The sequence below is a fragment of the Homarus americanus genome, unplaced genomic scaffold (genome assembly GCF_018991925.1).
Source record: "Homarus americanus isolate GMGI-L3 unplaced genomic scaffold, GMGI_Hamer_2.0 scaffold40856, whole genome shotgun sequence".
NCBI lineage: Eukaryota > Metazoa > Arthropoda > Malacostraca > Decapoda > Nephropidae > Homarus > Homarus americanus.
The window spans coordinates 4,387,366-4,405,472 of record NW_024734615.1 but is presented as its reverse complement, the minus strand read 5'-3'; the positions used below and the strand labels follow the sequence as shown (position 1 = coordinate 4,405,472).

Sequence of the window (18,107 nt, the reverse complement as noted above, 5' to 3'; positions counted from 1 at the left end):
TGTGAAACGAGTTACTGCAACACCATGTGAGGTCAACACCTGTAAACAAGTTACTGCTGCACCATGTGAAGTTCTTCATGTCAACACCTGTGGATGAATTACTGCAACATCACGTGAGGTCCTTCCTGTCAACACCTGTGAACGAGTTATTGCTAGACCATGTGAGGTCCTTCATGTCAACACCTGTGGACGAGTTACTGCAAGACCAACTGAGGTCCTACGTGACCTCACACAGCAGGGCAAGAGACCAAACCCTGCCATCAACTATAAACTAGAATTTGTATGTTCAATTCATGTTCCTTCTCCTTTTAGTAATGAAAGCTTTTGTTAAACCCACCCACCCCAGTACACACACACTCTAATACACATGTACCATACACACATTCTAATAGTAGACATGTACCAGTACACACATTCTAAGAAACATGTACCATAACACACCCTGATATTGACCAGTCATTATATTGATAAGAGATACAGGTAGTGGGACTCTCTCTTGGAGCTTCAGGTAAGACATGACAGGTTCTTCATCAGTAAACAGTTTGAGTCTTCAAGAATATGATAAGCAATCCACATAAAATTTCAGATCTGCTTCTGATCAAAATTCACAAGAAAAACTTACTGCAATACACTTAATACATTCTGCTATGGTGGGAAATTCAAATAACACAAGCATTAAAACCAAAACATTATTATTTATATAATCACAGACAATATAATTTTGTTTTATATTACACAATAAATAATCAGTTTATTCTTCCAGCTTGTACAATCATTTTGGTCATCTCCACTGGCATAGATAAAAGTGTTTGAATCCTGTTGAGACAATTTAGGGCTAATTATCCATAACAAAGTCAGGAACCTTCCATCCTACACTATCACAAAAGGTTCTGGTTCTAGCCAGTATACCCTTTAGACATGTTTCTGTCATGTTTCCTTGTGTTAAGTTACAGTCACTTTTTCTTGATGTGGGGTCATCACTCGGCATACTCTCTGAACAACTCTCGTGTACTGTTTCACTGTTTGTATTAACTTGCAAAACTTTAACAAGAATGGCTTTACTTGGTTCAAAATAAAAAGCAAGTAACTGCTTTATCTCTCTCTGTATTAGATTAATTTCTGTTCTCTGGTCATCACTTAGACTGCTCTTGCACTTCACTAAACAACCAAGTAGTAAACCATCCAACCTAGACAATATAACTGTGGGATTCACTTCAGCCTGGGATTGAAAACCTCTCTTAAAACCTTCCAGTCTTCCTGAAGCTTCCTCTTCTTCAAAGTCTTCTAAGATAGCATTTCTATAACCTGTAAGGTAGAGTTTCCCAAAATCTGAACGCAGGTGCTCCATTTTCTCATCACTATCCTCTTGGTCGTCCCAAATATCAGAAGTCTTCTCTTTCACGCTGGAACTCGTAAACATTGTAACTTTAAATGCAAGAGATCCAAAGAACAGTTCAAAATATAACAGTTCCATATATCATTAAACTTTGCCTCTAGCATGCAAGGAAATTATTTCATGTATACAGTATTACAATTAATCTGAATAAAAGATAAGTACAGTAGCTACTCATTTTTTCAGTATAATGTTGACAGCAGCTAAGGCATCTATGACCCATTGTGGATAGCTCTGATCCTTGTAGTAACAAGCCATGAAGTCTTGAACAAAGTCAACAAAACGATCTTCCTTGATGCTCTCCCGAATATTCTTCATCAACCTCATCTGTAGTAAAAAATATTAAGTCGCACCAGAACAATAAACCACTGAAAGAACTAATGTACAGTGGACACTCTTAACATTCAGATTGATTGGTACCCGGACCTTTCCCCCCTCCAGATTATTTTACCTGAAGATTAACTATGTACCTAACACTACCTAGGGCATTAGGTTGCCATTTGTTTAGTTAATCTTCTGGGGCAGTAAGCCAGGGGGCAAATTTTCAGGTGATACACTCTCATTTTATTGACACAGACATTTAATACAGTAGAACAAAGGAAAACAATTATCTGACAGATCATCTGATACGAAAAAGTAGAACAGGAGGAGAGGAGGACTGGTCATTGATTACATGACTAGCTTGACATTGTATTTTGTATTACAGTAGAAAGTGAGAGCAGTACAGAACTCTGGGTTAGGCAAGTTTGAATGTGGAAGCCAAACTTGTCAATTACACCCTTCCCTCATCTATCACACACTACAGGTAATAATAACAAAAACTTACCTGATATGCTATGTTGTGCATTGATAAAAGATGGCAGGCAACCGTCTCCTTAGTGACAATAGTGTGAAGGTATGCACGGGTGTAATTCTTGCAAGTCTCACAGTCACACTTTTCATCAATGGGCCGAAAGTCTGTGGCAAAATCGCGAGCCTTGAGGTTGATCTGTCCATTGTCGATGAGAGCACAGCCAAACCTCTGAAAAAGGCGAGAACACAAAGATATATAATAACTAAAAAGTGAAAGTAAGCACAGAGCACTGTACTGTACTTTACTGTACAGAACATATTTAAAATGGCAGTTATAGTACGCAAAACATGTAATTTTCACACAAAGTTTTTAAACGCCTTACAGAAAGGTTCTCAAATTTTGCGAGGTTTTAATTCAACGTTTTTTATTTGGAAAAAAAAAAAACTACACAATTTCAAATTTCAACAACAGAAACTCAAATTTCGACGGGTTTGAGTGGCCCGCCAACGTTCAGACGTGCACAATTGTGTAAACAGTGTCATTTTTCTTATGTACAAAAGATTCATTATTGTTTATTACTAAATGTCTTTTTGATTGAATTAATGTTTTGTGTGCAAAATGAACAATACAATTCATTAATAATACGTAGAATATTAAAACACACCAGGAGACGAGACGGCATTGTTTTCGTTAATGTTTATAAAACCAGTGACTGGCTGGTTCTGCATATAAAACTGAAGAAAATAAGACCCTGGTTGTAGCTGTAGTAAAATTAATGAAAAAAAATAATATGGATGTTTTAAGTAATGTTGTTTACTGTTAATAAATGGAACAATAAAAGTAACTAACCATTAATGATAAAGAAAAAAGTGAGACTGAGCGTATGTAAGTGCGCACATGTGAAAACATATCGTCATTACTCTACATAAGAATATGAAAGCAACACTTATTTACTGTTCATATATATTTTACTTAATGTTTCTGAATTTAAAAAAAAATTCTACCCACAAGTGGTGGTAAAGTTGAAAACATAAGGACAGTAAATGTTGTTGTGTGTGTGTTTTTACTCGGATGACGAAGTTGCCAAGTCATCAGGTTCAACTCTAGCTGAAGCTTTAGAACATGAAAACTTTTCTGTGTTGTTTTTAGTTTTTATTTAATTTTATCTGTGTTATTTTCATTGGTTTATTAGGATGTTGCTTTGTTACAGGTAGTAATTTGCCAAAAAAGTAGGGTAAATAAGGCAAAATTTAGCCAAACATCAAAAGTACCAGACTCAAATGAATTTTCTCCATAGGAAGTTGTATTTAAATTTGGACGATTTGAATTTTGCGAGGTTTTTACAGTCTAAATAGGTGTCCAAATATGAGTGCCTACTGTACTATGATTATACAGTACACCAACTTTACCATATAACACATAACTCTTCACTTTCATGAAAAAAATTCCTCACCCCCAAAGCCCGACCTTGCACTTCAGCATAAATGGTAAAAATTTAGATTTTGATCATATTTTATAGAAAGGTACTCTTCAATATGATGGTTAAGGATATAACTTCAAAACCTCAAATCCCAATAATTAAGTGTTAACTAATGACTCGGAAATAATTATTATGAATCGTTTAGTATACGGTATTTAAAATGCAAATTACGCTATGCCTATAAGTTTTTGATGCGGTAATGTTTTTTTTTATACATTTTACCAGAAATATAGTCTGATTTTACCATTTAAATATGTTACTTTTCACTTTACAAATAAAAAGTCTTACTGTCCCCAAAAAATGCTTCAACCTATTACTGTACCTTGCATTTCAGCTCAGATTTCTATCAAATGTACTACAGGTTGTACCTCTCTAGTCCGGCATTCTGTGGTCCGGAAACTCCCGTGGTCCGGAACGATTTTAGTTTGTCCAATAGGTAGATAGGCAGCTTTTTTTTTTTCTTTTTACTTATCTGAATTATTATTATTATTACAGGAGTATTAAATTTTTGCCCCTCAGGCCCCAATGTGGGTCAGTGACCTATGCCCGGGTGGGCTAATCCCCTTACAAAAAAAAAGCCGCGGGAAATTAAGGTTTGTTTACATCCGGCAGTTCGGCTGCTCTCTCTCTCTGCTTGTCTATACAGAGTACAACATTTAACCCTTCAATATATATGAGCAGTAAATAAGTGTTGCTTTCATATTCTTATGTAGAGTAATGACGATATATTTTCACATGTGCGCACTTACATACGAGCAGTCTCACTTTTTTTTTTACCATTAATGGTTAGCTACTTATATTGTTCCATTTATTAACATTAAATAACATTACAGGTACTTCAAGCAACCATATTCATTTTTTACATTAATTTTACTACAGCTAAACTCAGGGTCTTATTTTCTTCAGTTTTATATGTAGAACCAATCAGTCACTGGTTTCGTAAGCTTTAACATAAACAATGCCGGCAGCCGTCTCGTCTCCTCTAATATTCCACGTATTATTAATAAATTGTATTGTTAATTTTGCACACACGTACATTAATTCAATAAAAACAAATTCAGAAACATTAATTAAAATATATATGAACAGTAAATAAGTGTTGCTTTCATATTCTTATGTAAAGTAATGACGATATGTTTTCACGTGTGCGCATGCGCACTTACATATGCGATCTCTCTTTTTCTTTACCATTATCGTTAGCTACTTCTATTGTTCCATTTATTAACATTAAATAACATTACTTAAAACAACCACATTAATTTTACTACAGCTACAACCAAGGTCTTATTTTCTTCAGTTTTATATGTAGAACCAGTCAGTCACTGGTTTTGTAATCAACGAAAACAATGCTGTGTCATTTCCTCGTGTGTTTTAATATTCTACGTATTATTAATGAATTGTATTGCTCATTTTGCACACATAAACATTAATTCAATAAAAAAGACATTCAGTAATAAACAATAATGAATCTTTTGTACATAAGAGAAATGACGCTGTTTACACGATTATGCACGTCGTCTGCACGTTGGCGGGCCATTCAAACCCGTCGAAATTCAAGTTTCCGCCGTCAAAATTTTTATTTATTTATTTTTTTGTGTTCCAATAAAATACGTTAAGAAATAAAAACTCGCGAAATTTGAGAAGCTACTATACGACATTTAACCCTTCAATATGTCTTCAAAGAGACCATGACGCAGAGAAAGTGGTGCTAGTGCTTCCAGGCATAAGCACAAGTCACTATCTATCCAGGAAAAGGGTGAATTTCCATGGTCCGACAATTTCCATGGTCCGACACCGGTCAGGTCCCAAGGTTGCCGGACTAGAGAGGTAAAACCTGTATAAGACTTACTGGTCAAGGATCTGGGTTTAAAAAAATTTAATTTGAGTAATTACAGTGTGAATGACTGGGGTAATGACCCTTGAAATAATTATAACACATTTAGAATACTGTATGTACGGTACCTGTAAGAGAAAACATGATAAAAGAGGTTTGACAGGTATCTATCTATCTTTACCTTGACAACTGCCACCAGAGCATCAGGGTGAGCAGCTTAACACATGTTTCAGAAAGGGGAGATGAATGTCTCTGGTTGTGGACAAACGTGGAATCCATTTTTTTTAACCTTGATTTATGCAATACTATATCCATTTTAATGGAACAAAGTACCATACAAAATGTTATAAATATTCAAAATTATCCTGATAAAAAATTAGTTCTCAACAATATCCAGCTCTACAATTAATATTTTAACAAACATTAATTTCATTGCCAGAGAACAAATCCTGGCGATGCTACAATATTAATCACATTATTGTACCTGTACTGTATTTCCTTCAATTTGTTCTTTTAAAAAAAACAATAATAAACTTACAGCAGTTCGGGTGGGAAAAACACAGTCAAACATGTCAACTCCGAGAGCACAGCACACAACAAGATCCACAGCAAACCCAACACCCATACAGTACCGAGGTTTATTCTTTGGAAGATGATCTGTACACAGGTGAACTGTCGGCCAGAATTTGTCCTTCTCTTCTCCTCCGCTGAAAAGAAAAGTGAAATTTTTTTTTTTTAAGAATTGTGACTTACTATAGTGACAAAGGCTTCACTTTATATACTATACAGTACTACCACTACCTAATGTAAACCTTGCTATATTACAGTAATGAGTATATTGGGATAAAGTAGTTCAGGGCAAACTTATTAAGGATCGTCATCACCATAATCAATGTTTTACAGCAGTTTTCCATGCCTGTATATCTTTATTTTTGGGCAGAGTTCTGAAACTATCAGCATACACTTAAGGATTGCAGATAATGTGAATACAGTATATAATTTTCTACTTATTTTTTTTAACCTGTAATTTAGAGAGAAAACAATACAATAAAATAATTAACATATGAATCCTCATCACTTCATGCAACAACTCCTGTACATCATTATTATCATCCAAGAAAATAACCCTACTATACCTTTATGCTCATAATCACAGTCTCTGTACCTGAGGCCTCCAATGGCATAGCCTGGAGCATCTCGAGCAATCAGTTGTTCGAGTGAGATCTTTCGAAGGTCTGGAAAGAGTCCTCCCTGGATGATTGGAAACAAGTTTTGTCGATCAGGATTTTTATTAGCCTTCATGCAGCGATCAAGCCAACGAGTGGTTCTGAAAATAAAATAAAACAGAATACAGTGGTCCCTCGATTAACGAACGGTTCAATTAACGAAATTTCGGTTAACGAATTAGCTGCCATAAGGATTTTCAGTTCCATTAACGAACAAAACTTTGATTATCAACAGCCTTACGAGAAACACGCTTTATTGTGCGCATCAGCTGATCAGCTAGTCTGCCAATACAGTAATTGGTTCTATGTTTACATTCGTTCCAGTGAAGTAAATATCAAGAAAGTTGTGCTCTTGAATATTTTTGCATTTTTTATATTAAAATTATTGGTCATTCTGAAATTTAGTTAATATATTGGTAATATATAGAGCACAGGGAACAGTTTTTGTATGCCCTTCAGCTGATCGAATCACCAACCAACGCTTCTCAGTTTAACTTTGTTTACAGTGTAGTGAACATCGAGTTTGTTGGTCTCTTGAACATTTTTACATTAAAATTATTGGTCATTCTGAAATTAAGTTAACATATTGATAATATACAATGCAGAAATTATTATGAAACATGAAGAAGGCATTAGAACCAATGCACTCTGTAAAGAATATGGCATGTCATCATCGACTGCCTCTACAATCAGCTGTTTGATATGTAAACAAAGTTGCCAGGAATACAACATATACACCTCAAAGTAAGTTAAAATACAGTATTCAATTGTTTTTTTATTTATTATTGTACGGTATACTGTACAGTACAGTACTGTATTTAGTTTATATTTAATGTTTCGTCAATTCTATTACCGGTATACAGTACTTTGTATGTACTGTATACTTTTTCTGCGAGTTGGAACCAATTACCCAATACCTGTATCCCATTGAAATAATAGATTCAGTTAACAAAATTTTCGGTTAGCAACCGACTCTGTGGAACCAATTGTGTTCGTTAATCAAGGGACCACTGTACAGTAATGCTATTTCAAATATATTGTATATATGAGACGCTCAGCATCAGAAGGGGGTGAAGCGACACCTGGCCAAAATGCTTTTTTTGATGGATATCACTATTTTCACCCTTCCTCTACATGTTGGCATTGGATGTAACCCTCTAGCTAGAATAGAAATATGGTAAAAAGTCCTTCAAAAATAAGGTGTGATTTTGCCTCAGGCCAGGAGCTACGTATCTGGCTGTGCGCTCAGTTCCAGAAAATGGCAATGTCCCGTTCAGAGCGAGAGAAGCGTGAGCCAACGACAGCACGCCTCCCTTGGACCATAACCCCTGAGGCAGCCAATCACAATGGATTTCCCCTTGCTACGTTACAGCTCCTTGGCCAATCCGAGCGCCCAGATGCTGCCTCCTCCTTAGTTTTGGCGCGTATTTTAGCATCAGAAGGTTAAGTGTACGTTCTACTGCTATTTTTGATAACTTTTCGGCGTAACATTGACGTTATTCGTGTCCCACGGGTGAGATGTGCTGTGCAATATCTGCCCAATATTAGAGCAAAATTCGAGTGAGGCCAGGCCTTCTGTTGTGGGTTCAGGAGCCCATTATTCCTGAGCGTGGGTTTGACACCAGTGCTCACGTGGACACCCCAGTAATGCTTGGTGATAGTGATTTTGGTGGTGAATTTAGTGTTGATTATGGTGATACAAGTGCCACTGTTTGGTGGTGCAGGTGACGTGCATGATTGCAGAAAAAAACATCCATCACGTTATGAACCATCGGAAGATCTTTTTAGAGACTAATGATTTACCTGTCAACAATGAAAGTGACTCACAGCATGATGAAAGTGATTATCATAATGACAATAACACTTTGAATCAACAGAATTACTTTTTAGTGTGCTACAAAGCATTCAAAGATCTTTTTGCCGACTATGACGAGTTAAAAGACAATGTGGCATGCATTGACGATGATAATGACAGTGAAAGTGAGTTTGAAATAGATGAAACTGAGTATACTCATAATACAAAAAGTGACTGCTATGCATCCCAAGACCCTTTTGCACTGTGATCCGGGACAGAGTTATGTGACATGCGCTGACTGCAATAATGTCAATGAAAGTGAAGATGAAAATCAAAGTGAGTCTAATGGTAAACAAACAGTGACACCAATGTATCACAAAAAGAACATACAGACTGTGAGGAGGTAGAAGTGGACAGTGACGAGACATGTATTGACCTTGATAGTGATGAAAGTGAGCCCATAACTCAGTCTTATAATGGAACTGAACTGTTGCTGGCATCAATAATTAGTTGATGAAGAATCTGTGTGACGATTTTTAGAGAGTGCAGAGAAAGACTTTGATCAGTACGTGATTGATTATGACGAGGCCATTAAAGTTATACGCACTCCTCAGGATTTACGTAACTTCAAGTTGCTATCATCTTCAGGGATAATAAAATGAAGGAAATTAACAAAGTAAGATTGTAATACTATTGTCATAATATTGTTTTTTACCAAAAATTATGCAAACTTTCTCCGCCTTTGTATTCGTATGTTAAGTACGTTGGGAAGGGGGGAGGGGAAACGTTAATGGTGGAGGGATGAGTGTAGTGGTGTTTCCTTATTATTACACAGTAACATACTTAACAATATTATAAATCTTTGGCTAATAATAGGGATGGAAAGATAAATACTGATAGGCAAATGAGTTTTTTATTATTATTTTTTTTTTAGGGGAAGACGAGTACTGTTTTTGGTGATCATTAGCTTGTTTTACAGTATTAGGCCACAATCAAAATAAAATTTTGCAGAAAAACACTATTATTGTTGGTTTGAAGATCAAACAACTGTACATCACGGGTAGTTATTCTCATTCAACTCACGATAAAATAATAACTATTCACAGAACTAACTTCCAGTTTTTACAGTTTGCTAGGAGAGGGATTGAGCTGCAAGATAAAAAAAAATAACCCTCTAGCTTAAAAAACAACAAAGTTATGGTTGTTTGAGCTTCAAAAAACTTTAAGCGCGTTTTTCTCAGCTTTTTAAATTTGGCGCTTCAGCTGTAAATGAATGACAGGTGCTAGCCTGTACCTGTATGTTGCCGTCTTGAATCGTTCGTATTCCTTCTCCCTCACGTCCACCACATCATCAAGCTGCATCATGATGTCCGCTCCAATTGCATTTTGTATGTTTATACTTTCCTCCGGTGTCAACATACATTCTGATCCTACCAGTACAGTATATAGTAGAAATTAATACAGTATACAGGTATTAACACTTGGCATAAATGAAGGTAACCCACTTAAGTTACATCAATATGTTTCTATTACAACACTGAATTCCTTAAGACAAAAATATCTCATTATGGAGCAGCAACTATATTCCTGCTCAACAAACTATTCCACACAAAAATCCCAATTTTCAGAAATGTCATTTAAAATATGACAAGAAAGATCGTATGTAAGAGATTGAACCTGACGACCTGTACAGTACAGTAATTGTATTTTTTTCATAATTTGTCCATTTAACATGTGGAAGGCAACCAAACTTAACCTAATATAACCTAACTTAAACTAATAAAATTTAACCTAACCCTCTAGGTTGCATGATGGTGTTTAATCATCTGGTAAAATAAGCTAAGGGTTCCACTCTTCATAAGATCCTAAAATACTAACCATCATATGGAGATTTAAATTTGACACCTTCTTCAGTGATTTCAGCCAGATCTAAGAGGGAGACCATCTGGAAGCCTCCAGAGTCTGTCAACAGAGCTCTGTCCCACTGCATGAACTTGTGAAGACCACCAATATCATTTAGAAGATCCTTCCCCTGTAAGAGTATAACAAGGTTTACTCAACAGCACTAACTATCCTTTTCTTTTTCAAGCCAATTGAACAGCATGTTGTCGCACTAACCACAACATTGTTGTATAAAATAAAACTTCTATGAACAGGTGGATGGATGGACCGAATAACAAACCCATTTCCATATTTCCCAACTTCACTGATTGGGGGAGAAAAATATAAATGATAAAGGTGAAGCTGTAAAAATGTTAAAATGCCTCAGCTGGGTGTTGTAATCATCCTTCACAACCATATCTTCTCGCTGCCATGTTTCACACTCCTGTAGGTCTTATAACAACTGATATCCAGTACTGTACATTTTAAGTCATCTACTCACAATGAAGACAGCGTGACTAAGAACAAGCAAGGATACAGCAACCATACTTGACTACAAGTATCCATCAATTGACTTTAACCCTTAAGCCCAGGGTTAGGGTGCTGCTGGTAATACCTCCGTGCGGGATAAATCAAGAAAAAATAAACTTTTCCCAAAAAAAAAAATAAATAAATAAATAAAAAATAAAAATAAAAAAATAAAATACAAAATAATAAAAATAAAAAATAGGCGGGAAAATAGCCAGACGTTTTGGAATGTCACCCAGGGTGCGCTGGTTGGACATTCTGGAACGTCACCCTGGGCCTAAGGGTTAATCCTCTCATATTGTTGGGAATGGATCAAGGATACACGACCTTAATGAAAGGAAAGAGAAAATATGGGGTGTGAGGTAATATATATATATATATATATATATATATATATATATATATATATATATATATATATATATATATATATATATATATATATATATATATATATAAAATCAAAGTCCGCGTGTTATATGGACTAAAAATGAAGTATATATATGTACCTCGCGTTTCATACCAGCTGGATTCGGTAAAATGCTACTGACACCACATAAGAGGCACGGGCAGTTTCCCAATGAGGTTCACGGCGCCATCAGCTCGATGAACAGGCTTTGTGTGAAATATAACAGAGTCTAGAACTGCTTTTAGTGTCCTTGTGGCCTAGCCGGTAAGCGTTCCCTAGTCACACCCAGTAGGTCGAGGGTTCGATTCCTTGCTGGTGAGGTCGTTGATTATATGTTCAAAGTCCGCGTGTTATATGGACTAAAAATGAAGTATATATATATATATATATATATATATATATATATATATATATATATATATATATATATATATATATATATATATATATATATATATATATATATATGCAAGTAAATCACTGTAGGTATTAGGTATACATACATGTATACACCATTGTGGACCTGGTCTCACCCTCCTCTGTATATATACACCTTGTTTTGTATTTCTCTTTAGTCTGTACTCACCCCTGAAGATGTGAATTACACGAAAGCGCTTGGGAACTTCGTGTTTTCTTCTTTCCTTGTGGTTATCAGTATATATATATATATATATATATATATATATATATATATATATATATATATATATATATATATATATATATATATATATATATATATATATATATATATATATATATATATATACTGTAGATTAAAACAAGGCTAAACACAATAAAAAAATCTACACAACTGATCATATTCTCAACACACACACACACACACACATCCACTTACATACATGCATTCACACACACATGCATGCATACATGCACAATTAACAGAATCTTTCACCAACACATTGCTACATAACACTTCATGTTAGTTCACTCATGACAACCTTGATCTCTTCCATCTAAAAACTGTAGCATTACACAGTTTACAAATACAGGTACTGTATTGTACTGCACACAAAAAAGTTCCAGTTAACTTCTCCAATAAGACCAAAAAGCGTCTTTGATGCAACAATCACAAAACCTACCGGACGAGTACCCAGGTGGTATGTGTTTCCCAGGATGATTTGAGCCTTGGCATCTTTCACTTGTCCTGGCAGAAGACCTTTCATTGTGCCCTGTGGAAAACAACTCTTGTGTTTCATCTGCCTCTTCAGTTGTAAAAAGATATAGCAAATGCTAAGGACACGTTATGTAACTGTGACTAACCTCACTTTGGTAATACTGTACTGTACTCTGGGTCAGGGGTCTGGGTTAATTAGTAACTTTAGAAGCAAATTTTCAGAGGATAATTTATTTTTTTCAGAAAGAATACTGTATACAGTAAACTCTTGCTATTTGCAAGGGTTAGGTACCAAGGAATGGCACAAATTGGCAAAACCATGAATAGCAACTTATACTGTGCAATACTTCCTTAGTGCAATACTGTACTGCATACCTATATACTGTGTATGAGAAACTTAAGTCACCAGTATTACTCTCCTTCTTATGTGAAAGTTTCGAGCTTGATGAAGTGTACTGTACAGTAGAATGAAATCTTGTTACGGAAGCATAGGGAGATAATTAGGATCACTGTTGGAAGAGGTTGATGCAGTGGTGGTTGGTGGAGAGGCGTGTGGGGGGAGGTGGGTGATGGGGAGGCAGATGCTGGGGTGGCGTGTGGTGGGGTGGGGAGGTGGGTGGTGGAGCAGTGGCAGCAGCTGACTGAGTAGGTGAGAGAAACGAATTGGCTGGGCGAGCGGTTGGTTCTTTCCCGATTGGTAGTTGTTTCCTCTTGGCTTTGAGGCTTAAATGTTTCACTCCATTAGGATCACTAACACTAGTCAGTCTTTTAAGGGCCATTTCACACAGAAACAATAAAGTTTTCAGTACAACACAAGAGATGCTGTGTCGCAGGTATTGGTTGAGCGCAAACAAAGGGAGAGGAGTGAGAGGAGATGCTGTGGGTGTGTGGGGATGACCCGTTGTGCTGTGGTCAGGCTCGTAAGCTAGTCACCATCTACTTACCGTGAATAGTCAAAATCGCGAATCACAAACCCATGAATAGGAAAGGTTTACTGTACTGTAACCTGGACCCCTGCTCCAGAGCATTACTCTCATTTCATTAACAGCAAACTTTATTTTACATCTCACCTGGGTCCCAACTGGCATAAACATTGGTAGTTCAACAGTGTAATGAGGTAACTTCATGAGGCTTGTTCTTGCCTTCGACTTGCTACACTCAGACAATATGCGGAAACTCAATGCTGGGCTGGAACTACTACTGCTTACTGCTGCTGAAGCCATGGCTGAGGTTCCAGATATAGTAGAGGCTGCTGCAGCCATGTTCCCAAACTGAGTGAAGAAGACCTTATATGTATAAGAATTCTTAACAATATTGATATTTGGCTGAACTTGTCATTAGAACTATTACGCTTATAACCCATGCAAGTACGGTTCATTACATCCCACTTGGGATAATTCCTTTCCAGATGATCATCCAGATGAATCATCATGAGGGAAAAACTTGTAAAGCTGATACAGTTATCATGAGATTTGTATTCTTCATCCACTTTTTTACCTTTTCAGGAGGTAAGAAATCACTTTATCTTCTGGGGTGCAATATCCTCGAGCTGTTGGTTCATGCAAAAGTGTAAGCAATTTTTTAATGTGTGATAATCTTGTATTTAACATGGTTGTTGACATTTGGCAAGACTGGGAAATTTCTGAAGTACCTGTATTACATACTGATACATCAAAAAATTTATTGTTCATAAAATGAACCAAACTAACCTACCTAACCTAAGTTAACCAACCTAAACTTGAGCTTCACCCAAACATTAAGTAGCTACTTGGTATATGTACAGTACAGGTACTGTACTGCATGTATTGTTCCTCGAGGTAAGAAAAAGTTTTATCTTTTGTGGGGGAACAATTTCGGTAAAGGTGAAGACAGTTAGCATCCGAAGGTCTTCACGGTATTGCACCAAACTTTCTGAAGATGTTATTTGCATGGTATTAACCACAAAAATGGAAACAACTATGCACGTAACTTTAACTGAACCTGACCTACCCTTATGTAACTTCCTAACCGAAGGAGTTTATAGAATTCTTGCATATTTTCCACAGGTGTTCTTTGGATGATAGTAAGTATAATAAAAATTATACAACTTTTTCTTTTAATTTTTTATTTATTTTTTCGTTTTCCCCTATACAGTATATGATCAAGTAGTGAGCAGGGCATAAAAGTTGAGGGAAATTATGGAGTAAAAAGTGGCAAAAAACTGATCATAAGGTAGTAATTTCATGTCTGTACGTACTTTGCACATGAAATAATTTTTTTACCATAAATATTACGCTGAATATTCTCTTGTGGTACAGCAAGTTGTCGTCTGTTTTTTAACTAGTAAATTATGAATCTGGTCTTTGTAAACATTTACAAGCAATGGCGGCGTGTCACAGGGAATGCAAGTGTTCAAATGTGAAGATAAAATATGTGTTTCAGTGCAACAACCAATTGACTTACATCCCCCCCCCAAAAAAAAAGAGAGTAAAATTACACCATGCCACTACAAGAAAGTTGCTTTCATTTGTACCAGATATCAAAGTAACTTCTTTCTGTTTAATATGCAGTAGGGTCTGAGGGCAGAGCCTCCAATTAGGTAGTTAGGTAGGTTTGGTTAGTTTCGGTCAGGTTCTGTGCCAATGATCGGCTTGTTAGCCGCTTGGGTGGTGGGTCATGTCTCTGTTACGTAATGTTAGCAAGTACTGGGCATGTACTGACTCTAGAATGTATCCATACCTCTACCAGTTTTGACAAGTCTAATCTTGAAAGAGCTCACAGTGGACAAATGTAAAGTACTTAGTCTAAGAGAGGTAAACAGAGAAAATAGATATCAGATGAACAATATTGTTATAGAGAAATCCGACTGCAAGAAAGATTTAGGAGTAATGATAAGTAGGAATCTTAAACCAAGACAACAATGCATATTTTCTTGAAACAAGGCTAACAAAGCACTTGGGGTCATACAAAGGAGTGTTAGTTGCAGGACTAGTGAGGTTATCTTAAAAACTATATCTTGCACTTGTGAGACATCGCTTGGATTAAGCGTTCAGTTCTGGTCACCGTACTACAGAATGGACATAAAATCCCTTGAAAACATTAAGAGGAGGATTAGAAGACTAATTCTGGGCATTAAGAACCTTGAGTACAGACACAGATTCAAACATCTTAATTTGCACTCACTCAAGAGACGTAGAGTGAGGGGCAATATGATCGAGGTGTATAAATGGAAGTCAGGGTTAAACAAAGGTGTTGTAACAAAGGTACTTAATAATCAAACCAGGAGTGAACTCGTAGCAATGGTTTAAAATTAAACAAATTTAAATTTAGGAGCGAGATAGGTAAACACTGGGTTGGAAATAGAGTAGTGGGCGAGTGGAACAAGTTACCGAACTTCTCCATTAACTCGAACATGCTGGGTAGCTTCAAATATAGGTTTTTTGGATATATGAGCGATAGGGGTTGGGTGTAAACGAGGCAATATTTTTTTGCAAGTTGCCCATAATGTCCCTTAATATGTTTGGGTCCAGTTCTACAGTATATATCTTCATTTCTAAAAAGTTTGGTAAATTTTTACTTTAGGACATGAGTCCCTAGGGGTTGACCAATATGTTTTTCCAGTGTATTGTGATGTGTTTTAAATGAATCTGACCTTCATTTTTGGCAGAAATTGATAGTTTTTGCTCCCCACCCTAACAATAATGGGGGAGAGCCTGGGAAATTTTTTTTTTTTTTGGTGGGGGAGAAAACCAAAAACGATTCATCTAACCTCACAAAACCTAACCTAGCTCCTAGCCAGGGGCTCCGCCTCCGAACCCCCAGTAGGCCTAACCTGACCCCTAGCCGGGGGCTCCATCACCCGGACCCCTGGTAAGCCTAGCTTAAACTAACCTAAATGTTTCAGTAGTTAAAAACTTTGGGGTGCGCCATGTCCAAAAGTACAATACCTTAGTTAGAAGTGGATGGACCAGGGATACGTAAGAATTGGATAGAATGATCGTCCCTCTCGTAAAACTCGGTAATAAACTTAAAATAATCGTAGGAGCACAGACGACAACCAACCTCTACCATGGCCATTGTGAGACTGGTCAATGAAATTACCCAGAATAGGCAAACTGTACTCCAAGCTTTGTCAATAAGTTTGTTAAACTAAACTATAGCTTCCTTTGAAAAAAATCCAATGTGATTGATTGAAACAAATTTGCGTGAAGATATCGATATCTCATTGGTTATGACTGGATGACGTCAGTCAATATTCTGCATGCGTAATGCACCGATAACTCCTCCTCACAGACGAAGACTGAAAACTACTTAAAATCAATTAAATTCAATTGTGTCACTATTATCCATTTCCGCCATGTATATATGGGGTTCAAAATGCTCAGAATAACGAGATTTAAATGTTTCGGTAGTTTATAACTTTCGGGGGCGCTGTCCGAAAGTAAAATAATACCAAAAGTTTTTTTAGTAACGTCTCCGAGGTTAGGTTAGGTTTGACTCTTTTTTACTTTTCGGGTATCAGAACAGAAAAGCCGAGCCAACTTTGGTCATTTATATATTATGTCACTCGTTTTTGCTCTACCCCCACCCAAAAACCCAGATTTCCCATGGGTCCCCCCAAGATTGTCAAACTCATAAACGAGTCATTTGCGACAGAAATGAAGGTCAGAATCGTTCACAGACACATCAAAACCCATAGGAAAAACGTGTAAGTTTCATGTCCAAAACCATTATGGACAACTTGTAAAAATTTACCAATGGGGCTGCCTAGTATGGGCGAATAGGCCCGCTGCAGTTTCCTCCATTCTTATGTTGTTAAGGCAGATGGTAAGGCCTAACAACTCTCATCAAGTATTACCTGACCTATTTATTATCCTCACAGGTAACAGTTGTTCATTGCACGAGTTGTAACTTGTAATCAACACTCTGTTTACATGTGACGTCATTAGACAAAGCGACTACAGGGTTATTTATAGTTGGTTGTTGGGTTATTACAATTAACTCACCGGACATCACTGATTAATTCCATACCATATTCATTATGTAAAAATGTAAATTAAGCTTAAAATGGTTTTTTTTTATATTACCGTCGGTTTTAACTTCTATCATAGTATGAAACAATCCGCTGCATGTTTACACAACAATCAGTCTATCTGGTCCGATTCTGTTTGCACCTCTACCTTGCCCTATTCTAAACCTTTTTACATCTCTCCCTTGTCCTGTTCTGAGTCTATTTACCACTTATACTCTATTGAGTGTTTACACCGCCACTTTTTCCACACTAACAACATCTTCAAGATTCAGATTTGATTCAGAGAAAAGAATCATCAATGACTATTTCCTTTTTTTCCCTTTTCATTCAAGTTATCATTCCATTTCTTTTATAAATCCTCTTTAGTCTTATCCTTTTCTACTTTCTCCTGTCAATTATTTCCTACCTCCTCCCCTCTTTCTCTCTCCTGCACAACCTTGTGGGGTGTCATGATCGTGATAATGGCTAACCTGAAGACCTTAAGGATTCATATTAGGCTCAAACGTCCACAAAACCTTCTGAGTCCCCCAGTGGAAGCGTCCCCCGTTTTCTCTGTTTCCCCGTCTTTGTTTGTAGAGAATTTTGCTTTTGATAGCTGAGTCAGAGCATTGTTAGTGAA

General features: G+C 36.6%; 1 protein-coding gene across 5 annotated transcripts; it reads right to left on the bottom strand.

Annotated features, from left to right (window-relative positions):
* Window positions 1–675: 675 nt before the first annotated feature.
* LOC121870378 (queuine tRNA-ribosyltransferase catalytic subunit 1-like) lies at window positions 676–17,407 on the bottom strand. Of its 5 annotated transcripts, none has more exons than XM_042372185.1 (10): window positions 17,315–17,407; window positions 13,548–13,748; window positions 12,443–12,532; window positions 10,400–10,553; window positions 9,816–9,951; window positions 6,666–6,827; window positions 6,039–6,207; window positions 2,220–2,414; window positions 1,572–1,720; window positions 676–1,412 (listed from the first exon to the last, which is right to left on the bottom strand). In XM_042372185.1, exons 2-10 carry the CDS (start codon window positions 13,737–13,739, stop codon window positions 836–838), a joined length of 1,824 nt encoding a protein of 607 aa, XP_042228119.1. In that variant the 5' UTR covers window positions 13,740–13,748; window positions 17,315–17,407; the 3' UTR covers window positions 676–835. The 5 variants fall into 5 exon arrangements, with proteins under 5 accessions (XP_042228119.1, XP_042228120.1, XP_042228121.1 ...); XM_042372186.1 differs by having other exon boundaries at window positions 17,320–17,384; XM_042372187.1 differs by having other exon boundaries at window positions 17,337–17,352.
* Window positions 17,408–18,107: the final 700 nt, after the last annotated feature.

Bases quoted from the DNA above. Each gene is read 5' to 3' on its own strand.
- LOC121870378 (XM_042372185.1), bottom strand. From the start codon at position 13,739: ATGGCTGCAGCAGCCTCTACTATATCTGGAACCTCAGCCATGGCTTCA. The intron at 1,721-2,219 runs GTAAGTTTTTGT...TTTTTACTACAG, and splicing joins TGCACAACATAGCATATCAG to ATGAGGTTGATGAAGAATAT. The intron at 1,413-1,571 runs ATGAGTAGCTAC...TACAATGTTTAC, and splicing joins GTCAACATTATACTGAAAAA to GAGTTCCAGCGTGAAAGAGA.